At 43.7% G+C, this 24,274-nt stretch overlaps 2 protein-coding genes across 7 annotated transcripts; one reads left to right on the forward strand and one right to left on the reverse strand.

Annotated features, from left to right (window-relative positions):
- The first annotated feature begins 2,335 nt into the window (after positions 1 to 2,335).
- On the forward strand, positions 2,336 to 5,093 carry LOC118315196 (F-box/LRR-repeat protein 14). Its single transcript, XM_035642268.2, has one exon. It carries the CDS (start codon positions 3,047 to 3,049, stop codon positions 4,256 to 4,258), a length of 1,212 nt encoding a protein of 403 aa, XP_035498161.1. The 5' UTR covers positions 2,336 to 3,046; the 3' UTR covers positions 4,259 to 5,093.
- Positions 5,094 to 6,294: 1,201 nt separating this feature from the next.
- LOC118315194 (ELKS/Rab6-interacting/CAST family member 1-like) lies at positions 6,295 to 23,143 on the reverse strand. 6 transcript variants are annotated; one of them, XM_035642261.2, is made up of 21 exons: positions 22,938 to 23,141; positions 20,961 to 21,729; positions 20,629 to 20,817; positions 17,631 to 17,922; positions 16,924 to 17,051; positions 16,701 to 16,775; positions 16,456 to 16,611; positions 16,189 to 16,356; positions 15,755 to 15,922; positions 15,475 to 15,612; positions 15,207 to 15,347; positions 14,705 to 14,845; positions 14,381 to 14,574; positions 13,836 to 13,847; positions 13,203 to 13,338; positions 12,955 to 13,086; positions 11,702 to 11,862; positions 11,374 to 11,521; positions 10,287 to 10,382; positions 9,354 to 9,542; positions 6,295 to 9,226 (listed from the first exon to the last, which is right to left on the reverse strand). In XM_035642261.2, exons 2-21 carry the CDS (start codon positions 21,504 to 21,506, stop codon positions 9,089 to 9,091), a joined length of 3,348 nt encoding a protein of 1,115 aa, XP_035498154.2. In that variant the 5' UTR covers positions 21,507 to 21,729; positions 22,938 to 23,141; the 3' UTR covers positions 6,295 to 9,088. The 6 variants fall into 6 exon arrangements, 4 of the variants coding, with proteins under 4 accessions (XP_035498154.2, XP_035498155.2, XP_035498156.2 ...); XM_035642262.2 differs by having other exon boundaries at positions 9,354 to 9,539; positions 22,938 to 23,140; XR_007030969.1 differs by lacking the exon at positions 6,295 to 9,226 and adding an exon at positions 9,976 to 10,057 and having other exon boundaries at positions 9,405 to 9,539; positions 22,938 to 23,143.
- Positions 23,144 to 24,274: the final 1,131 nt, after the last annotated feature.

Consider the following 24,274-nt stretch of genomic DNA (forward strand, 5'->3'; position numbering starts at 1 on the left):
GCAGTGTTTCCAAATTATTTATTGTTTGTCCCGTGTGTGTGTGTGTGTGTGTGTGTGATTGTGTGTGTGTGTGTGTGTGTGTGAGCTGTCAGAGAGGATCTGGTGAGAGTGGGCTAATTGGAGTTAATTCACCATCTGCCTGTGTGAGCCAGCAGACAGGGTCATTAGCAGAGACAAGTCCAGCCACAGGGGAGGCCGAGAGGGGAATCACCCTCCTTCACTTTCCATCCCTCTGTCTTTAGTTTTACTTTCCTCCATCCTTCTACCAAACCGTCTCTTGTCTCCTGTCTGGTAACCCCTTCATCGAGCGTTTCAAGTTCCGCAGTCTAAATTGATTCCCTTTGCAAAGCACAGACTCACAAACACATATTTGTATTTCCCTGTTTGACATATTGATTCTGTAATATGCAAAGGAGTGTTTGAAATGGAAATTGTGTGAGTGTGAGGAGTGTGCTTCCTTTTTGATCTTGTTCGACTGGTTTGTCAAATCAGCACTGCCCTCTGGTGGCCTGGTGTGGGCATGAGCTCACAGAGCTGAACAGAAACAGAAATAGTAACAGACAGAAATGAGGAGTTATTAACTGTCCACAAACATGGAATTTACTCGATTACTTTCTGGTAGGGGCATAGATATATATTATATATTTCAAAATGATCTGCTGCAGAAGACACAGCCATTAATATAATATATATAAAAAATATATATTCCTGAATAAATTTTGGCCCATCACTATACATATTACCTATTTTACAGAGCCACACATCCACATATGCAGCACCATTCATTCTCTGAAAATAGGCCTAGAGGCATAACGTGTCAATCAACTGTAACTGTGTGTAGTTACGCAGTCCAATGGCAAGCTTAGGTATCAGGATAAGGTATTAACTTCATTTTCCCAAATTAGTTTAGTATATGCAACGGTTCAGACCACTGAGCAGGATTAATGGGACAACACCTTTAAAAAATTAGGCGTTTGTGTGAAGTGGAAAAGTGGAGTCAGATTCTATTAAATATGCTATATATTTTCAATGATATAATTTATTTAGATATAAAGATATATTCCTCCCCCCTGGGGTCTGCGTCTGTGACCTCAGAGAGAACAAAGTGTTGTCAACAATCCGAATAATGGTCTTTGAGTTGCGGTAGATTAACCGAGCCACGATACTCTGCACAAAAACTCCCCTCCTCTGAGTCTGAGGCATCCCAGTGTCACATGCACCACAGTAAATCAAAGTGGTGAAATGTTGATAAGGCTTGTAGGCAGATGCAGCTTGTTAAATGTGTTTTTTTTTCTTTATTTTTGTAGGCTTGCAATAAAAATGTAATGATCTAAAAGAATAAAAGACAAAATGGGAAAATGGGAAAATATAAAACGAGGCCAGAACACTGAATTATAAGCATCCACCAAAAGCTGATAAATAAATTGTTATAGTTATATAGTTAAATAATATATTAAGCTCATGTCCCATGGCTGTCAAAAACTGAGAAATCCTGCAGTTTCTCCATTACAGCATCATGGGGATGGCCATACTGGCCTCTCTTTTTCTCCCTATACTTCCTGTATTTCTCCAAATGCCATGAAAAATATTTTATTTAAGGAAACAGAGTTTCACTAGTTTTAATTCAACTAAATGTTGGGCGAAAGTACTTTTAACTGTCTTTTTTTAATTGATTGATTAATTGAAATGTTTATTTCGAATATGCAAATTAAAATAAAAATTAAAAATAAAAACAATGAATCAAAATGATCGTATCATTGCAGGCAGACACATAATAAACAAACTACACAAACAAAAATAATTTAAACAAAAAGAACCAACCATGAACATTAATTCAATCAATTTACTTATTTGAAAAGGAGTGGGAAGAAGTATAACTTATTTAATTCCACCCCTTCTCCATAATTAATAATATTTTCTTTCTTATAATATTTAATTTTTTTTATAAAATTAATCATATATTAATCACCACTAATCTTTTATTTAATAACAAGATTTTAAATTAATGTCAGCAAATGGAGCTCTTCTCTTATATCAACTACAACTCAATATTTATTTTATATTATAATATACACCAAAGAAAATCCTTCCAATGTTATACTAACAAGAAAAATAATACATTTAAAAAAATTAACAGTAAGCATCTGTGATGGTCAAACAACACCTTGTGAAGATCATCTCTTTGTACCTCTGTTTGAACTGTTTCATGTTTGGACATCCCTTGATGATGATGATGATGGTGATGATGATGATGATGATGATGATGATGATGATGATGATGGTGTAGCCTGTTTTATTTCATTCTATTTGATGTTGTTGTCATGGAGCCAGTAGCAGCAGCAGCAGCAGCAGTTCACGATGCCTGTTTCCTCCAGTAGGAGTCGCTGCTCGGTGTCTGAACAGACTTCGAGCGCCCACGGTCCGTGTTCTCATTAGCGGGACACCGGGATGCCCCGACGCCGCTGGAGATGCATCGGAGGTTAGAGCAGCCCGGCAGTCAGCGTCGCACCAGGAAACAGCTCTGCAGCTGGAAGTTTTCTAGCAACACAAAAGTTTCCGGAGACGCTCTGCGATGAGGTGGAGTGAAGAATAAGTTGCCTCGCACCGCTCGGACGAGGAGGGCTGTTTTTCTTCCGTCTTTGACGCTCACAAGTTTGGGCAGCTAATGCTAATGCTAACGCTAACGGTTTGCTAATAATATTAGCCTAGCTCGCTAGGTAAATAGTCCGCCTTTCGGAGTTCCTCGCCGCCGTGGCCCCGTCGCCGACCGAAGAACGGTGAACGTTAGCGGACATTTCGCAAGTATTCTTTTGAACAAGGTTTACCGGCGAGCCCCACTCCGAGGAGATGGGTGGGTTTCTGTCACGTTACACTCGAAGCTAAGCGGCTACAGTTGGTGTGTGCGCGCACATTAGCTAGCTGTCGTTAGCTAACCGTCGCCGAGCCGCCGGCCAGCAACTTCCACGGGAGAGTTTCGGCGAGCTAACCACGAAAGTACCGTCGCCCGCACGCAACCTCTGCTGCCGAGAGCGGGCGGCCCGCAGCCATGTTCGAGATGGAGACGCACATATCGTGCCTTTTCCCGGAGATCCTGGCCATTATTTTCAGCTATCTGGACGTGAAAGACAAAGGGAGAGTGGCCCAAGTGTGCGCGGCCTGGAGGGACGCGTCCTACCACAAGTCGGTGTGGAGGGGGGTGGAAGCCAAGCTCCATCTGCGGCGGGCGAACCCGTCGCTGTTCCCCAGTCTGCAGACCAGGGGGATCAAGAAAGTTCAGATACTCAGCCTGCGGCGAAGTCTGAGCTACGTGATCCAGGGGATGCCGCACATCGAAAGCCTGAACCTGTGCGGCTGTTTCAACCTCACGGACAACGGACTCGGACATGCCTTTGTGCAGGACATCCCATCGCTGCGGGTGCTGAACCTCAGCCTCTGTAAGCAGATCACAGACTCCAGCCTGGGCAGGATTGCCCAGTACCTCAAAAACCTGGAGGTGCTTGAACTCGGGGGCTGCAGCAACATCACGAACACTGGCCTGTTGCTCATTGCATGGGGCTTGCACAGACTCAAGAGTCTTAACCTGCGCAGCTGCAGGCATGTGTCCGATGTGGGCATCGGTCACCTGTCCGGCATGACCCGCAGCGCCGCCGAGGGCTGCCTGTCCCTGGAGAAGTTGACCCTGCAGGACTGCCAGAAGCTGACGGACCTTTCGCTCAAACATGTGTCGAAGGGCCTGAACAAACTCAAAGTGCTCAACCTCAGCTTCTGCGGAGGAATATCAGACGCCGGCATGATCCACCTGTCACACATGACCCACCTGTGCAGCCTGAACCTGCGCTCCTGCGATAACATCAGCGACACGGGGATCATGCACCTGGCCATGGGCTCCCTGCGGCTGTCTGGACTCGACGTCTCTTTCTGCGATAAGATCGGGGACCAGAGCCTGGCGTACATCGCCCAGGGCCTGTACCAGCTCAAGTCGCTCTCTCTTTGCTCCTGCCACATCAGCGACGACGGCATCAACAGGATGGTGCGCCAGATGCACGAACTCAAGACCCTCAACATTGGACAGTGTGTGAGGATCACGGACAAGGGGTTGGAGTTGATCGCCGACCACCTGACCCAGCTGACGGGAATCGATCTGTACGGTTGTACTAAGATCACCAAGCGGGGCCTGGAGAGGATAACGCAGCTCCCGTGCCTTAAAGTGTTAAACCTAGGACTGTGGCAGATGACGGAGAGTGAGAGAGTGAGGTGAAGAGTAATCTAATTTTGGTAAACATGCAATTCATTGTGTATAGAGGCTCAGTTTCTTAATTTTTACTTCCTATACTGTGACTTAAACAAGGAGAGGGACTCATCGATCACTGGAATTTTGTTCACCTCTGCTCCGCTTTTTACTCTGACTTTATTTTAGTTCTGTGCTCTCTCTCTCTTTACGAGGCGCGTCATTTAATCTCAGCCAGTGTACAGTTCTTACTATCTAGCTACCTCACCCTTCCAACACAGGAGTGCCTACTATCGCTGAATACTAGAACACATTGCCTATTTTTGTGACTCACTCACCAATGGAGATTTTTTGATAGTTCAGAAAAAATCTCAGCGCAGAATATTAGGTAGGCATTTTAACTCTTAACAGAAAGGGCCAGAGTACCTTTGATTGAAGTTTTGACCGCTTTTTTGGGGGGGCTGATGTATTTTTTTAATTGCATAACCAGTATTTTTTGTATTGAACGACTGTTGTTGACAAAATTGTACTTCAAATTGAAGTGGGTGGATCACTCCTGTCTGTCCTTGTTTACGTAATGTATAGTTGGCTATGTTTTCATATTCCTGAGGAAATAATTATGTATCAGATGTTCAACTATGCTTCGCTGTCAAAGGTTCATTAACACGACTACAGAAAGGCATAGTCATTAACATGCTGCCAAGGCTATATGCAATACCTTTAAGTGATCATCAGTGGGTTTTCTCCTGAGGAGCTTCCAGCGATATTGTCAGAGTATTTGTTTAAAAAAAAAGCAGTAATTTAAGATTGTTTTATATTCATACAGTAGTGATATTTATGAATAAAGATGGCTAATATGTTTCAATCTTCTCAGTGATTTTTGTCAGTTTTTCCCCGCTATTGGTTTATGGTCTGTAAGGTGTTCGTGCACCACATGAAATATAAGTGTTAGCATCCAATTTTTTTTCCCCCATATGTATGCTGCACAAGACAAGCAGAAGTGTCTTGATTTCTTATGTTAAAATCTCAGAGAAAGCTACTACCAAATGAAAACTCTGAATTAGGAAACTAAAATGGAGATTATTCATAATTTCACAACACACTGATATTCTAACATGAATGAAAAAAGGCGTATTGTCAAAAAAAATTGTTTACACTGAAGAGTACTGATCGAATCCCACTGGCACTAGTGAAAAGTGCAAGCACTGTGTTCTAGCAACAGGGTTCAAAGCCCTATTTGGTAAGTTTGTCCCTTAGCAAGACTTCACAGCATCCACATCATAATGCATGTACTCAATAAATCCATGAGCACTTAGTGCCCAATTACAGATACTGATAAATGCTTTAGTGTCTGTCACGTTCACTTCTGCACTTTCACTTTTCTGAGGTCAGCAATCCTGCATTATTGGCTTGAGACAACAACCCCGGTTCATTGCAGTGATGTGTTTGAGATGATACATGAAGAAATTGGCAAGACAGCCAGCAGAGTTCATGCTGAATGTACAGTTCACACACGGGACAGGTGAAAGCACATTTCCTCCACAGGGTCCATTTAAGTAGCTGTTAATGCATTTGCACAAGGGATTTTATATCGCACATTTATTTATAAGAAGATTGATAAAATCCAACCCCAACGCTCTCTCACACCAAGAGTGTAGATTCCCCTTGGTTCTAACCGGACAAGCAAGATTAGAATTTTCTTGAATGTAAATGATAAAATAATTCAGGTCAGGTCTGTTGCCATTTAATCGGTTTAGAACTTCATTTCAACCATTACTAATTACTTATTAAGGCCGTTAAGTATTTGCACAGTATGAACATGAGTTTTAAAACTTTATTTGGTTACCAAAAGATTGGTTCCAAAGGGCGGTATTGTCGTGACTACTAGATTTTATTTATTACCTTTGATATTGAATTCATATCAGGTGCAAATGTCACAAAATTACATTGAGAGTTGCTCTTTAAAAATCTGGACACATTCAATGAATCTTCTAGTATCAGTGGTGTCTCGATCTCTCATTTGTTTTGGGGGGGGGGGGGGGGGGGGGGATGCATAAACCAGCAACCAAGGCTTATAATTTATTTATTTACATACATACAAAATCCAGGTAACTCACAAACATGTCTGTCTTTCTTTCTTTTTACAGTTAGATTTTTAACACGAACAGACAGAAGGCAGTACATTTCAAGGAAAGAAAATACCATGAGCTTGACAGAAGCCCCTCAAATCAGCTCCGTGTTCCTCAAGGAGTCGAGAAAAAGAATTGACGAGACATTTAAGGCAAGGGCAGGGACACGCAGGCCAAAGAAACGGAAATAAAACTATCGAATCAAATGCCTTCGATCTCTAAACCCAGTGGTGGTAAGTAAAAGGGTTAGGGATGGAAAGAAATAAACCTTCACTCAGAGAGGTTCGACAAAGTACAAAAACAAAAACATGCAACGAACATCGTCCTAATCCAAGGACATGTTGTTTTTGTTTTTCAGTGTGACACTGTTTTTCAGTGTGGCACTTTGAAAACCCAGACGCCCAAATTCATCTTTAAATCAACCACACTGAAAATTAGAAAACTTTTTCAGAACATCAATTTTTTTTAGACATATAGTGTTTCACTGTTGTGCTCTGTAACATTGTTTCCTATTACGTGGCAGCAGGAGGGACATGATGGTTGGAGACTCTTTTTTTTTTTTTTTTAATCCATCAGGCTCAATCTGCCTTTGACATCAATCATGACAGAACAGGTAAGAAGAAAAGAAAAAAGACAACACTGTAATCTCAGGATAATACATTTACATCGCCATGAGGTGAAAATATATATTTTTAAATGATAATTAGAAGTAAATGCAAGAAACATACTCTCCAATCACACAGTCACGGTTTGAAAACATTTGTAGTTCACACATTATTTTTGACAAATTTTTTTTGACACTTCTTTCCTCAGTTACTGCTGAGGAGGACACTAACTTGACGGTCTTTTAGTTCAGAGCAGCTCGCTCTCCAAGATTCTGTGCAAACATTCAATGCATATCCATACAGTAAACATTTTTATATATGTATTATATTTATATATATATATATATATATAATCTCTATAGAACATGACTTTCTGCAAGTTATGGCAGTAATGTCACACACACACTTTGTCCTGATGACAAAATTAGACACGAAAGACAACTGCACTGCTTTTAACTTAGTTTTTTTAAAGAATGCACAACACCTTCCACTTAATTACCTTTATTCAGTCACTGCACGTATTAAATATCACGTTATTTACAAACTGATCTAAAAAGTCAAAATCGGCTGAAAAGTGACTAAGTTCTTGTGAATGTAGATGCACTTGGTAAAAACCTCAGCCCTGAAGATTTCAAAAAATACAATTAAACGGAGGCGTCACTTGCATTTGTTAGCGATCTGGAAAAACCCAAGAAAAGGAAAATGGGGCTTCACTTTTTTTCTTCAGTGATTCTACAACTAAAGGTCAGGTCTGGGACTTAAGTAAAATCTATAGAAACTTTGGATGATACTGAATGATCCTTGGATCAGATCCATAACTCTCTCCATCATGCCTTAGCACCAATATGACAGAGGAACACATTTCCCTGCATTAGGTCCAGTACTGATCTCTGTGCATTCTCCAAGGCCACTAGAACGTTCTCATAAAAGAAAGATTGCATACCTCATAAACAAGTGGACGTTGTGTGCAAAACCCATCAAAAAATGAATACATCACCAAGAGTAAAAGCTTATTTCCCCTCCTCTCTCTCATCTGTTGAAAACTCAAGTGTAACTAAATTCTGATCTTTGACGCAGCCACAGACGACTCAGTGAAATGTACCTACGAACCTAATGCTGACTACATGGACAGACGCACAGCTCTGAGCTGGGAGAAGAGACATTTGGACAAAAGCTGCATTCATTTGGTTAAAAAAGTGATGATGGGCCACCGGCAGCTGTATTCTTACTAGTGACTGGGTTCCAGCCCAATAGTTAGTACAAAACAAGCGTCTACGTGGCTCCATGATTTACACACACACACACTGAACTCGGCTCCGCTCTGCTCCCCTCTCGGTGTAGCAGCTCCCCAGTTATCCAAGACAAACAGTGCTTTCCTGCCCCAAGTGAGAAATAAACTCAACACTTTTAAACTTTAAAGGTTTGTGAGAGGAATCTGAGGGGTAAAAAGACTGAGACAGAAGTGGGCGAGGTAACTGTGCTTGATCTGGCGATTCCTGCTGTGAGTGAAGCTGTCTAGGGAGAGGAAGGTTGGCAGTAAGAGTTTGTGCGGAAGTTTGCCTCTTTCATCTGAAATCCTTTCTCTCCCAATGCACCTGTCCCAGATTTACAGGTGTGCAATGACATTTTTGCTAAGTATCCTACCAGAAAAAAAAAATCAAATTTGGTGTGTTCACAAACTTTCATTATGACCTCCAAATGTGCTGTTGCCTGCCTGACATATGTTTGAGCCTCTACATCAGTTCCTCTCTTCCCACTGTGAGCCCACCATCTGCCATGGTTATCATTAATTGATCAGCCCTCTGTTTGCAGAGAGTAACATGATATTTGCTCAAACGGGCAAATTTAACAGCACTGTGATAAGACTGTGAACGTATCATAATTTGATTTTCCGCAGGCCTGAGACACATGAGACAGGAAAGCACTCGGGGGTCATGAAAGCTTGTTCCAGGGTGGACGAGGGGAACAAAGAATTAGAGCTCAGTGGGTTTGTGTTATACCCCCCGCTCTCTTCTTTCCTTCCTTCGTTCGTTCGTTCCAGGAGCCTCATTGGGTGGAGGTAGGGGCTTGGCTACAGGTTATATAAAGACCAGGAGTCAGCCGGGTTGTGTCTGAGGTCAGAGTTGTCAGCATGACTCCTCCAGAGCATTGACAACCTGCTCCAGGATATCAGGGCAGTAGTCTGCAATCTGCTGGAGAACAGAGTTGGCGTACTCCTGCAGCTCTCCGCTCTCCTTCTCACATACCTCCAGCTCCCGCTCCAACTGGAGAGAAGAGCAGGAGTTAGTCTTCTTTATCCACCATCAGCAAAATTCTGCATTGTTTCTAAAATAATAATAAATTGCTAAAAATGAATTGCTATGTTCGAGCGACTGCGAGTGCCTCCGTTACCTGTTCGACACTCATCTTCTGGAGCTCCTCCTCCCAGTCTTCGGGGTCGCTGTGGTGGTAGTGAGAGGGCGGCGTGAGCTGGCTGAGAATGCTGGGGTCCCGGTCGTGGCAGAGGTCGGTCAGGTGGGCGATGTAGAGCTTGAGCTTACTGCGGTTCTGGGACAGGGCTAGAAGAGGGGGTATCATCTGCTGGGCGGGAGAGAGGAAAATAAGGGAGATAAATAGATAAGTTGTGGGAAAGGGGAGGAAAAACACAATGACAAACCCAAGCACTCGACACAAAATGACTGACACACAAAAGAGTGATGTTTTTTTTCATGGGAGAACAAACAGATCATCTGCATGCATGTTTATGAACCCATCACCAGCTCACACCTGAGTCAACCTTCCCAGGTACATTATGCATGCAAAAACACAAGCCAATGATCCCATCAGCCATAAAAATACAAACAATAATGAACATTGCAAGCACAGAATGAGTGGCGAGGAGAAAAAAAAAGAGCAATGATGTCAATGACCACCAACATTAGAGGAATGACACATGAATGGAAGACGGGTAACCATGCCGCGGAGAAACGATGAAGAAAAGGTGCGGCACGTCCGGCTTTTCACACAAGCTCACCCTTCTGAACAAAATGGCTGAGAGAGAGAGAGAGAGGGGGAGGGCAAAAGGTTGGCTACGCCCAAATACCCTCCTCATCATCCTGTTAGCCACAACATTAGCAAAACGCAGCGTTAGAAAAGAACCTTTGGTTAGTGTGTTTAAAGACAAAAGAAAATGTTAATTTCCATTTCAAAATGAAAGTTCCCTTTCAGCAGGTTCAAACTTCATTACATTTCCTGGTTCACCGGTCAGTCGCAGAGATTTTACAGAAGCCGTTGAAGGATGACATAAAGACAAGATCCGGCTTAACCAGTGGTTCGGTGAGATACCTGATCTGGAGAGGGTTTGTGATTTGCCTGGTCAGGGGCAGTCTTCAGATGGTCATCTTCATAGTTGTCTGCCATCAGCTTCATCCTGTTCTGAGTCTGAAAATCCAAAACAGCAAACATGAAGAAAAAAAAGAACAACAAAACAAAAGGAAGAAAGCGCAGGAGAGTGACCTGAGTGATGAGGTCACTCTCCTGTGCTTAAATGTTGGATTTAAGCTTTAAATCCAACATTTAAAGCTTGGATAGAAAATGATAAAACATGGCTTGTTTTAGTAGTTTTGGCACTGGTTTTTAATCAATTACCATAATTTACCATTTTCTGAAACCTGGCTGCGTGGTAATATCTAAGAGAACTATGTCCAGCAATACAAGCAGTAAGATAATCATATGGGTCTTCAGATGTAAAATGGTAAAAGAGGGTAAATGTTCTTATTAACAAAAGAAAAGATTGCTGACTCTATAAATATATGGATCAAATTGGTTGTTGGCTAAGAAATTACAAGACATTTGATATACATGTTGTTTTCAAACTTCTTTTGTATAAAGATTCAGGTACTGTGTGACCGTTTCTTCATCTTTTATATAGCCATCTATTTCTGAAAAATAATGGTAACAGGAACAGTGCTTGGGAGAAAAATGTTGCATAAGTCTAAAACCTTTAAGGGGTCAGCGTACAGACAGCGTATTTGATGTGGCGCCATTGTTTCACTTTGCTGTGAGACTGGCTCGTGGTCAGAGAAAGAGTGAGTGGGAATCGGCAGCGAAAAAAAGAAACTGTCTACATCTAGGGACTTTAAATATTATCACTAGAGAAAGTTCCCACTGGTACAGATAATCCTCCAGGGTTTCATGCCAAAGACATATTTGACTGGAATTTGACATCCAATTCTGCAGGGTGCCTGGTGATTACCCTCACTGTTGTTAGTGGAAAGTCACACTGGCAGTCAGTGTCTGTTCTTTCCTCAAGCCAGACCCTGAACCCTTGTAACCCAATAACATTATTGTGTCTGATGTCATATTGAGGCTGGAGCTTCTGTGAGGTCTTCATCCTGTTTTTCCCCTCAGTGGGTGACAGACCCTCGTTTACCTGCTGCTTGAGCTGTTGCACCAGTCGGTCCTTCTCCCGCTTCAGCAGAGCCACCTCATCCTGGGTTTTCTTCTTCTTAGAGGAGGACAACTCCAGAAGAGCGATGTTAGCATCCTTCTCGCTGATGGCAGCCAACAGTGCCTCCTGCCTTTTGGGTGGGGAGGAAAAAATGTGGCATTTAAACCACACAGTAAATAGCCCAATTATCATTTATAATTCATTGCACGGAGTCATCCCGCCAGCTGGGGAATGACATTTTACAAGATGAATGTAGCAATCAATAACAATCCAGAGTCTACCCCTGTGAGTGTGTGCGCGTGTCTCTTACTTCATCTCCAGCACCTCCTCCAGGTGCTTCCTGCGCTCAGCCCGCAGGGTCGTGAGGTGTGCCTCTTTCTCACACAGAGACTGCTGGGTGGAGGCCAGCTTGGCTCTCATGGACTCCAGCTCCTGTTTCACCTTCTCCATGGCCCCCAGCAGCTCCTCCATCTACACACACACACACACACACACACACACACACACACACACACACACACACACACACACACACACACACACACACACACACACACACACACACACACACACACACACACACACACACACACACACACACACACACACACACACACACACACACACACACACACACACAATTCAATCATGAACAGAGTAAGAACAGATTACCTAAATCCACCAGGGAAAGCACAGGGCTTTTTTTCCAAAAATTCATTTTTAATAAATTGGCAGTATAAACGGCTCTAATAAGATGCAAAAGCTTCATGTGGGTTTTAGAGTAAAATCTCAAGGTCAGCTATTAGACAGGTAACAATAAACTACAGCACTAAAATTCCTTTACCTGCTATTCACTTAAAATACACGAATTCTTCTGTTTCATATCAATATATACTTTACACTACTGTCGAATGAAGAGGGAATATTTCGTCCCAAAATTATCAATTTTGTTTGTTATTTAATGTATGAAGAATCAAAGCATGTTTTATAAGCAAACAACAGGTAAACAAAATGGACATTAAACTTTACATGGGCTGGAAACATCAGCAACACTTTGCAAAGACATGCAGTCCAACAACAATCAAACTCAAAGGCCCCAAAAAGGACCAGACTTCACAAACATTTTCATGGCAGGGCTGTTGTACGGGACTGCATGAATTGTTGTATCCACCCCATGTAAGCACTGTCGCTCACTGAGTGAGGTCACACATACTGGGCTCATACCTTAGACCACTTAATGTGGGCGAGGTTCGACTCATGCATTGGTTTGAGTGAGTGCTTCTGAGAGGCGGTGTGTAGCAGAGAAAAAACAAGAGAAAACGACAAGCAAAGATAAAAGAACTGAGAGAGAGGAGGGAGGCCAGAGGAGAGGAGGGAGGTGAAGAAGGGATGAGAAACTGCACCATGACAGCAAAGGGTGAGGGAGGATGAATCTCAGTATATGAAGGAGTTTGTTTTAATCTGTATATTGATGCGTTTAGATGCGAATGTACTGTAGATATGATCCTGTGGCTTGAATAATATTGCTCTGTCATGATCTTGTGTGTTTTGGGGGATGTGTACCTGTCTCTCCTGCAGTGACCTGGCAGCCTCCTCCTGTGCGAGCACCATCTCTCGCTCAGCAGTAATCTGAACACTCTCTCTCAGGGCCTCTTCCAGCTCCTCTATACGCTCTGTCTTCTGACGCAGAGAGTCCTTCGACCGCAGGAGCAGAAAGAGGTCACATTATGGTTTCGTCAGTTCAAGGGAAAAGGCAAAACGTTTTTTCGGGGGGAAGATAAAAGTCCAGATGATCCACACACGGGATTTACCTTCACGTGCTGGGAGGTCTCAGACATGTTGTCCTCCCTTTTTCGAGCTTCATCCACAAGTCGAGCATTCCTGCTTTTCTCCACCTGCTCCTTGTGCTTCAGAGACGCCACCTTCTTCGTCTGGTCCTTCATCTGCCTAAAGGGATGCAATGGGATACACGGGGGGAGTTATACCTCATGTACACCAGCAAGTCAATCTTTGGCAGTCCACTTGACAACAATGTGTAACATTTATCATTCCAACTGAAAAATGAATGTGGGGAAAAAGTGCAAATAAATTATGATCTCATGAAAAGCTAAATGTTTTTAAAAACACACTGAAATGACAGTTACATTCGCAGCCTTACATTATTGCTTTGGCAAGATTTTTGACAGCCGCACAAAGAGTCAATCTTAGATTTGACTCGGGATGAAAGACAGAACAGTAAGAGCAAAAGAGAAAAAATGCAAATGGGCAGGGGTAAGACAAAAGACGAAGAGTTCAATATGTCAGGACGAGGCAATTGCTTGCAGCACACCACATACTATGGAGAAGCAGGAGGTGAAGAGAAACAAAGGGAGAGAAATTTGAGGAGAAGACAAAGAGTCAAAAGATGCCAGTGGGAGAGAGAGAGAAAAAGAACAAATACTAACCTGGAGGCCAAACTGGTGGGGTGAGAGATTTCCGGTGTAAAGACAAGAAAGCAGTTGAGAAAAAAACAGACTCAGACTCGGAGCAAATATTAAGGAAAAGGTAGAAGAATCGGGGAGACCTCATTCACATCAGCACAAGGATTATTTAGTGACTAATGGAACAAGGTCACACTTCAATCACCACACACAAGGAAAAGACAACACTCATGGAAACAGGACATGAAGGAAGGCTCGTCTTATGCCAATTACTGTACCAACCGCTATTACAACAGGGCTGCTAATAACATCTACCACATCAGCTTTCAAAGTGAAACCGCAAAAATGCCAGATGGCAGGCAGCCAAATTACACTAAAATCCACAATTCATCGTGCCAGAGGGCAACGGTCTCCAGGGCGACGTGGAGTCACTGAAGGAAAATTTGGAGCAATTAAGAGGAACAGTGGTCACAAGTCCAGGCTAGCAGGGATGAAAACAGATGTCAGGACACACAGCTGCCATAAAACTCCACATAAACCTTTCAAAACCTCTGTGACACTGCACCTACCTCTCTAGCTCACTGATCTTTTTATCTTTGTCGTTCTTCTCGTTCTCCATTTCCCGAAGGATCTCTAGCAAGCGGTCCACCTCAGCCTGGGCCTTCCCAGAGTCCTCTCTGTGGCGGGCCACTTCCTGCTCAAGGTTCTTAATACGCTCGGCTAGCTCGGTGTTAGCCTGAGCCTCCAGGGCTGCGTTTTGAGCCTGACATGGGACAAAATGCATGAAATCAGCTGTAGTCTCTTTCAGGGTTATTGGGCAGAGATCAGAAATGTAATAAAAAAAAACACTCGGTCACTGATGCTGACTGGTTGTTCCATGTTGTGCATCTTACTCTCTTAACATGGTTCTCCAGTTTTAGGCACTCCTCCTTCTTCTGCTCCAACGTGATCTCCAGACTCTTGAGTTTCGAGTCCTTCTTCAGCCCAGAGGACGCCAGCGATGATGCGTGCTCCTTCAGGTCCAACAGTGAGGTCTTCACACACACACCCACAAAACACATCATGAGTACATTGATGAACATTCCATCTTATGCCAAGTTTAGACTACGATCAAAGTCACTGGATCGCTGTGCAGTTCACACTACAAGATTTGCTTTCTTGTGATCAGGAGTAATTGTGAGTTTATACTACATGACTGACGGGCGACAGGAGAAACACCTGACTGCGCCGTAATTCTGCACTCTGATTGGCTGCAATTGTCGCATATTTTTCTAGATATTTAAGTCTGCTAGAAATCTAGTCGGAGGAGACTGCAAACACATTGAATCTAATACTGACATCCAAGTGTTGGCTTGTTTTTGTGCGAGTTTGTGTTCTTGAATGCACATTTCTCACCTCTCTGTCGGAGAGGTCTCCCTGCAGTAAGCTCAGTCTCTCCTTCAACTCCTTCAGTTCCTTCTTGTTACAGTCAAGCTCCTCTGTCTTCTCCCGGTCGTCTCTGTCTCGCTGCTCCTTTAGACGCTCAATGATGCGTTCCTAGGTGGATGTAGAGGTAACATCCATAACCAACCAACAAATATATTGCTACAAAATAATGCAAATAAGTACAAACTCAAATTTGCAAAGGCGTCAGTCACTTTAGTTTGTGAAGCCATCAATTCACCTTTTCTGCAAGAGACTCCTCCAGCGTGGTGAGAGCAGTGTCAGTGTTAGAAGTGTCTGTCTGCAAAGACTTCACTCTCTCCTTCAGGCTGCTCATCTGCTTCTCCTTGTCCCTCAGTTGCTCCTGCAGGTTCTCAATCTGCAGAGAAAACACATGAAACCATCAGTCTGAACATTAACGACAGGACCCACACTGTGACATGATGGACGTACATTTGTGGTCATTTCCCACATAAAAACTCAACAAGGAGATCTTTTAAATGGCTCTTAATCCAAATCACCTTCTTCTGTAGCACATTAACTTTGCGCTCCTTAACCTCCAGCATGTCTTTGAGGTCGTGGATTTCCCCGTTGAGCGTGCCTTTCTCCTCTGACATTTCTTGTATCTGCTTGCTCTTCTTATTCAGCGTTGCCTCTTTTTCTTCCAAGCGCAGACGCAAGGCATCAACCTGGATGGGAAAATGCAGACAATTCAGAACAGCCACAGCCCGTTGCTGTCCTACTCACAAATGTAACATCAAAATAGGCAAAAGCAAAGAAAACCTGATAACTTTATGAACATATCGTTACTTCTCTGCTTTTGTTTGGAGAATTTTCATCCCAAAGTAGGATGAACAAGTTCCTCTGCACAAAGTATGCCACCTTTAAAGTGCACGTGTCTATATATACAATCCCTCTGGGTATTTATGTGTATAAAGATGCAAATCTGCTGTACCTCTGTCTGTAAAATAGCAGCTCTCTGCTCCTTAGCTGTGAGAGACTCCTTGAGGACTTCAATGTGCTGCTTGCTATCTGAGAACTGGTTGGTGAGTGTCTCCAGTTTGGTCTGCAAACCGAGCAGCTCAGTGTCCTTCCTGGAGAGGTCCTGCTTCACCTGCTCCATCTGAAAAAAGGGAAAAAGAGAGGACACATATAGATTCATATGGGAGGTAATTCAGAATAACATCAGTTCAGTCAAACTAAGTGTCTTGTCCTCTCCGACCTTGTTCTTCATGAACTTGGTGTGGCTGCGGTAAACTTCCATCTGCTTCATCTCCTCCTGACGCTCCTCACAGCTCAGAAGTCCGTTGGATTTCAGCATTAGCAGCTCCTCCTCCATGTCCCTCAGGCCCCGCTCCATTGAGTTGATTTTTGCATCCTGGGGTTGATACAGAGGAGTTAAAAAACGTGGCAGGTGACACACGACATACATCCACCACAAACACAGCGCGTCATTTAAACCCCCACCTTCATGTCGATGACAGTCTGTAGAGCCTTAGTTTTGGTGGACTCGGGGGTTCCCTCATACCGACGATGCAGCTCCTGTTGGGTCAAAACAAAATGGATGTTCTGTGTATGAATCAACTACAGTATCTGTGTGACATTTAAGATGTATGTATGACAATAAGCAGTAGAAAACATAACCACAAAGGCAGACTATAGTATCTCCAGTTGTCGTACTGCACATTACCTCTCTTAGTGCATTAATCTCTCTGTCTCTCTGGTCCAGCAAACTCTCAAGGTGATGCCTGTGCATCTCTGCATCAGCGAGTCTCCTGGTCCGCTCCTGGTCCTCCTCTGATGCCTTGGCAGATGGCCCTGACACAGCAAAAACAACAACAATGTTACTACAATGAAGTAGGTTAAAAAGATATTAATGTAGTTTCAAACTTTAAGCATCAGGAGGCATGTGATTAAATTACACAGGCTAACCAGGCTCAAGCACACAAAACTTACTTTGAGGGGTTTTAATTGGGTTTTATCCTAGTGTCCTGCATATTCCACTTTGACAACAGACAACTGTCACATTATGACTATTTTGTGCTCCTGAGGGCATAACATGCAATTGTTCTGAGAAACACGTTGGACGTTTGAGGCCTTGGACGCATGCCTGGGTTTTTAAAAGCATGCTCTAAAAACCCAAGCATGTGGTCAGTTTATAGAGAGAGGAAAGCCACGTTTGGCTAAGGAGGAGACGCCTTGGGTTGAGATGAGAGGGAAAAGGAAGCAGCAACAAAATCTGTTAAAATTGACAGCCTGAGGCCAAAACATTCTGAGACCCAAAATATTTGTGGGAGACATTTTAAGTTTTAACAGGAAAACCATCAGAATACATTTGCCCACAGAAGAAAACCTGTAAACCTTGTGCTGTGCTACTCTCCTGAGGCTCAAAACTACCTTTGCTCTGCAGCATCTCCAGAAGTTTCTTGATGGACTCGTCTCTGGCTCCCAGGGTTTGCTTCTGCGTGTCAATCCTCAGCTCCATCTCCTCCAGGGTCTTTCTCAGGAGGAAGAGCTCTTTGGCCTGCCTCTCGTGCTCGGCCTGTAGCCGCCGGTAATTCTCCTCTGTAGGTTCAGATGTCAGGGCCAGGTCCCGGCATTGGCTGGCCGGATCTTGCTGAAGCAGCTGGTTCAGGTCTCTTTGGATCCTCATCTCATCCTGAAGAGCCTGGACGGTCATCTGGAGATGCTACGGACAAATAAGTGACACGCATGCATTTGTCAACATTAAAACGGTTCTTCACTCCATTTGCTTTTAGCCTTTATTACGAAATGATTTACACAGGCCTAGATGAGTTGAAGAAATACACTGGTTATGATACAGGGACTGCGACAGCCCTACTTTTATGGGATGGATGCTGGCAAATATTGTGTAACAGCCTTTTAAAAATCAGCCTCTAATCATGACTGAAAATTTAGCGATGCCCTGACAGATGCACCCCCAGCAGCCAGGCTGTGTTAGACAGTGTTTCGTTTCATGCCCAGACAAATACAAGTGGTGAAACACAATCAGCCCCGTATAGTATTGCATTGTTTGTGGCATCTGACGCCACGGACACTTGGCAGTGCTGCTGCGAGACAGTAACACAAGGCCATGTTACACTCTGGTCTGAACCAGCTGTGACCGTTTTCAGAATGACAAAACAAAGAGAGGTCAGTGTCTGCCTTCGTTTCTCTCCTCCGGCCTCCTTCCCTTTTCCTTTGTCATACCCCCCTTCTCCTTTTGCCGGCACACACACTATTCATCCACCTCAACTCGCTCTCACCCTATCTCTTTCCTCCAATACTCTCACCTCTCCCCTCCCTTTCCATCACCCTCTCCACCCCCTGACTAAGGCTGACTCACTGCTGTGACTGCAACGATCCACCCTCCAACACACACACAGCCAGATGCATGCACGGACAAGCATGGCAACACACACACACACACACACACACACACACACACACACACACACACACACACACACACACACACACACACACACACACACACACACACACACACACACACACACACACACACACACACACACACACACACACACACACACACACACACACACACACACACACACACCCCATATTCTCACTCTCTCCTCTGCCTGAGGAGAGATAAAAGCCGGGCGTTTGAGAGAGCACAAAGCATATGCGACACGATGCACTGACTTTACTCATCTAAGCGGTAAGTCACAGTTCGTAAAGACACAATGCACCCAAAATCAAGCCTTCGCTAGAAAACATCAAACCAAAGGGCAAACTGTATAAAAAAAGATGCTCAGTGTGTGATACTTTCTTTATTCTCCCTCTAATATCATCAAAATCCTGGGTGTGTATCAGTTGGTAAAACATCCTCCTTTGATAAATGTGACTTTTAAATCTACGTGGTAAGGAGCTAGAAACAACTGCTGATTATTAGGTGAGGATCTGACCCTTTTTTTATGGGAAAAGGAAGGTGATGGCCGTTTCACAGTGACACTATAAAACATTAAGTAAGTCACTTATCACAGACAGTGACAGGGAGCACATAGTAAGCATAGTAATGCTTTAAAACTTTACATACACATGAACATACAACTGCAGATGTAGGCACAGTCAGCTGCTTGGCCTAGGTTCAATAAGGGGAAGCAGTTTAACTGAAGCTATAATTAATCTGATGCCTTTCAGTGTGCGTGTGTGTGTGTATGTGTGTGCTTTCCGCTGTGCAATGTGTGCAGGCATGGGAGGTGGAGACTGATACGTGAAAGCAGAAATCTTTAAATTACAGCACCCGCTAATTTGCCCTGCGTAGTCGGACATTACTGGGAATTAGTCCTCAGTGTGATTTTGTGACTCAGCAGTAGTGAAAACAGCAAATTACACAGTTCTGCCCATTCATTTAGAATCACAGTGGTGCAAAGACTACTGTTCTTCATTACAGGAAATTAATTTGCACAGTTCCTACAACATACTGGGTTTTGAAAATAGATCTTGAGATTATATGTATTTACTTACTGTTATTAAATAGGTGAAAACAATGTCTATACAAATATGCAGGGTCACCTGGGGTTTTCTGCACTTGTAAGTGGAAATGAAGAAGCCAGATGCATGAAGAGCAACATATATACAGCTTTACAATGAATGGTCCAGTAGACTGTTGTATGTTTCATTATGACAGGTAATTAAACATAAGCCACAGACGGTGTGAGGAGAAGAATTTTCACCCCATGGAATGAAAGCGGAATATGATAAAATCCCATTATCTCATGAAGGTCTACACCAAGTCACAAACATACAGCACCTATCTAAAACTAGTGTGCCTTTGGATTTTGTGATTATTTACAATGTATGAGAAAATATGAATAGAGTGTTAAAAGGGAATTCTGCCAGATTTGGTATTGACTTTTGTTGAAAGACAAATGTACATGTATTTTTGTTCATTTTATTTTAACGCGAGTACATCACCTGTGTGCAAAACATGATATACTACAAGAGAACAAAATGTTCAATATTCTAAAAAGGCACATAACAAATATTAAATCAAAAGTGTGAGTCACACATGCTCCTTTATTACTGCTACCTGTGAAAACATTCTTATTCTCCATTTTCCACAGTGGTTAAACAACCACACATATGCCTACTTTTAAATTAAGCTTTAAATCTCCCCATTTCACCATCCAGCAATTTCTGAAACATACAGAGATGCTAATGCAGCCATTAGATATACGACCTCTTTGATCTAGTAAGCATGAGCATATAGCTGCGTATAAGAGGATTAGGTGGATGTTCAAAAACTGCCTATAACCCATGCAGTGAGAGGAGACAGAGAGAGATTGCAGATTTATGACTGTTGACAATAATAAGTCGCGGAGATCAGAAACAGGCAAACTAAAGACAAATAAAAGGGGACACTCACCTGTGCTTCATCTTGAATCACACGGTATTGTTCCTTCCAGACAGTGATCTTAGAAACCTCATCTTTCCGGAGAGCTCGCTCCTTCTTTAACTCGGGGCTCCAAAAGGTCTTGATAGAGTTCATGGAGGAACTGAGCTTGCTCTCCTTGACTTCCACGTCCCGCCGCAGCATCTCATTCTCACGCAGAACCTGAGAAAGCAGGATAAAAGAGTAAACACATGTAAATATTGGGTTTATCGATTGTGATCGATCAAACCTAGCAAGTCAGCCTACTAAAATTCCACATCATGATAGAGAAAAACTGCAAACTGGGAGAATATTTTGCACAACACCTCTTTCAGTTGGGCCTGCAGGTCCAGAATAGTGTTGTCTCTGGCCTGCCTCAGAGAATGGGGCACAGTGGAGGCCATGTGGTGGTCCCCAAAAGCTAGAGCATCACCCGCCATCATGCCTGCTGGCAACAGAGCATTGGCAGGCACCGAGGTGGAGATGTTGGGAGTGCTTGCGGCCACCACTCCACTGTTGCTGCCCCTTGACCCATATGTCACCCTTTGTCTGCCCATGGTCGTCACCGTCCCACCACTTTTAGGAAGGTGGTCCCCTGCCATGGCAACCTCATTGTCACTCAGGTACATTGGTCCTGAGGTGGCATACGCAGCGTTGAGGGATTGGATGTTCTCCATGGACAGCGTCTTCCCTCCTGCTCCTCCAGGTCCCCCTCCACTGCCCCCAGTGCTGTTGGTGCGGCGGTGTCCCATTCGGGGCGAGCGGGGAAGGCGAGGAGAACGACCGGATCCCTGACTACCGGTACCACCTCCATCTCGCCCTCCACTATGGTTGGCATCCCCTCTGCCAACAGAGCGGGCACTACTGTACATCTTCTGCTCAAAAGAAGAACGGAGCTACAATGCAAAACTGAAGTACGACTTCAAGTGTCTCGTTATATTCTCGCCGATTATGTGGTGGTGACTCAAAACAATAGAGTGAAAAAATGTGCTGGTGACCCGGCTTCAACTGGAGACGGTCGCCACGAGGTTCATGGCAACACAGACTTCCCTCTTCCAACGGCAGCTATCCAGTGTGACAAACGACGACACCGATCTGCGAAGAAGACACAGTTGTTCCCCATAAATTGAATAGCAATAGCATATATAGAGCAGTCATTATTAGATTATGGGACAACTGGATGAATGTAAAATGGCCAAAACAAACAAACAACAGAGTGGTTTCATTGTGCGGTCAGTGTCACATCTGTTCTATCCAAATTTTGCATTTGCATTTTGGTTCCCTTTTTGAACATTTGTCAGAATGAGCGGGTCTCCCTGTCTTGTCTGGGTTCCTTCATGCATTCCAGCGCGTTGTGCGACTGTGTCAGGTCGACCTCACGTCTGCTCACAGATGTATGGACACAGATGTGGAGTTTTAGGTTTTGGACCAGGTTCAGTCGAACACTGTAGACAACTGTTGACGAGAGGAGGCCGAGTGGAGATTTTTGGTTTAGTGACACTTCTGCTATCTTCTGTCCAAGGACTGTGTGTGACACTGTTCTGATTTGGACTCGAGTCTCGTGCTTTGTTTTTTTTTTAAAACATTTTCCTCTATGGCCAGTCAACTGGGCAGCCTGCGTGGCCTTGCTAGCTGCTAACGTCACGCTAACGGTGCAAGATGACATGTCTACGTGTGAGTACGTGTCGTCTACAAGCCCTTGACGTTTTGCTTGAGACCCACATGCAAATGTGTTATTGGTTGTTTGTTGATATTTGTTTGTTAATATTTTGAATCTCTGACTCGTCGCCCCCCCGTCCCCCGTCCCCCCGCCCCTCCATTGTGCTGAAGAGCTATGGATTAAAACTAGCGAGGGAGGCGAAGGCGGTGGACACTGTGGGGAGAGAAAACTAAATCACAGCTCGTGAAAACGACCGTTGATCGTTGAATTAAACTGGAGCACGACCCCAGCGACACCGTGCAGCAGGGTCTGCCGTGGAGACACCCATGATCGAACCAGACCCATGTCCCTCCTCCTCCTCCGCCGCCGCCGCCGCTGCTGCTGAACGGATTTTCTTTTTTAAACCTACGGTTTTTTTTCTCCGGTCGCAGCTTCACGTACACAACCTGCGGGTGTCCGCGAGGGAGCGAACGCACCGAGCGCACACATCGGTAGGCGTTAGCTCGCCGTGACACACGGAGGCGAGTCCATCCAATCTGTGGTCAAGCAGAACCTCTGTGGTTGTCTTCTTCTGCTTCTGCTTCTGCTTCTTCTCGCTCACACAACAGCCTGTGGTGATTAAAAGCCTCTTCACACAAACTACCTTTCTCGTCGTCGGGTGGAGCTTCGTCCGGTGTCGGCGCTGAATCGTCTGTCGAGCGGGAGGGAATCGGCCGCGCAAACGGTCACTTTATGTTCATAACGCGGCGGATGTCTGTCTGATTTGTCCCACCGCTTCACCAGCAGCAGCGGCTCGGGAGAGCCAGGGCGCCTCGGTGACGTCAAGCCTCCTGTGCGCGTTCGCGGCAGCCTTCAACACGCCACGCTTGAATTTTTTTAAACGCGCGGTCACGAGCTTATGGGCGCGAGCCTCTTAGTACACGAGCGCATAGTTTTATTAAAGGTATGATGGGGAAACTAACGGTTGTGGTCAAACGTCCATATCACTCAGAAAGTTTGTTGCCATCGAGTTTCGAATGTCTTCATCTGAACATGACGACACATTATGTATTTGACACAGTGAATACATTAACCTCGGCAGTGAATTCGTCCAACGCGACCAGCAGGGGGCGGTACTTACCCACGGAAATGGTTGATACAAGTAACAACTCCATGGAGCCATGAACAAACTACAGTGGCCCACTTATATTTCGTTTTCGAGTAAGCAAAATAAAGAAAAAATGTTTGTGTATATCAATAAACCAAGGTATTATATATCAAGAACTCATTATGCCACATTATAATGTCTTTTTTTCAGCTGATTGCCTATTACTAGTCGAACTTGTAGAGCTACATTTTGGCTCACAGTAAAAAAAAAGGGATTAAATTGATATGGTAATGTTTTCTCAAACATGTTTCAATAAAATACTTTCATTTTTATGACATCATCTTCTCATCATAACATTTATAGTAAATACAATGCAATAAAACATAAAGGCATATTATATTAAAAATAGAAATTTAATGCAATTTTAACATTTTATATATTGTATGTGACTTTAGAGAGTATATAAACAGTCATGTGTGAGTGATTCAGGTTCACTTCTACAAAGAGACACTGACAATCAACGTTAGTTTTATTCCAGGTAGTAAATTGGATAAACGGACTAATTTGAGGGTCAACTGCTTTGATTAAGCTCTTTAAATAATGAGTTTATCATGCTTGTCATAGCAGATATTGTAACTTTAGAAATATTGAATAGTTATATTCGCCACAAGTTACTATTGGACAAAGTTAATTAAAATTAAATCGACATACAATAATCGCTTAAACCGCTTTAAAGTGTCTACACAATTTCTTTTTTATTTTACTGTACTTTGTACTGTACTGAGAGTCGCGCCAGCACCGGAAGTGTGCCACAGGCGGACCATCTTTGCCTTTGATGGTTTGATCTCACACTGTAACGTCAGACACGACACGAGTCGAGACGACACTTGGCA

The sequence above is a fragment of the Scophthalmus maximus genome, chromosome 7 (assembly GCF_022379125.1).
Source record: "Scophthalmus maximus strain ysfricsl-2021 chromosome 7, ASM2237912v1, whole genome shotgun sequence".
Classification (NCBI taxonomy): Eukaryota; Metazoa; Chordata; class Actinopteri; order Pleuronectiformes; family Scophthalmidae; genus Scophthalmus; species Scophthalmus maximus.

Excerpts from the sequence above, each read along its gene's own strand:
- LOC118315196 (XM_035642268.2), top strand. The coding sequence starts at position 3,047 with ATGTTCGAGATGGAGACGCACATATCGTGCCTTTTCCCGGAGATCCTG.
- LOC118315194 (XM_035642261.2), bottom strand. The coding sequence starts at position 21,506 with ATGTACAGTAGTGCCCGCTCTGTTGGCAGAGGGGATGCCAACCATAGT. Across the intron at positions 16,357-16,455 it reads CCAAGTTCATGAAGAACAAG|ATGGAGCAGGTGAAGCAGGA; the intron begins GTCGGAGAGGAC and ends CCCTTTTTTCAG. Across the intron at positions 10,383-11,373 it reads TGCAACAGCTCAAGCAGCAG|ACTCAGAACAGGATGAAGCT; the intron begins GTAAACGAGGGT and ends TTGGATTTTCAG.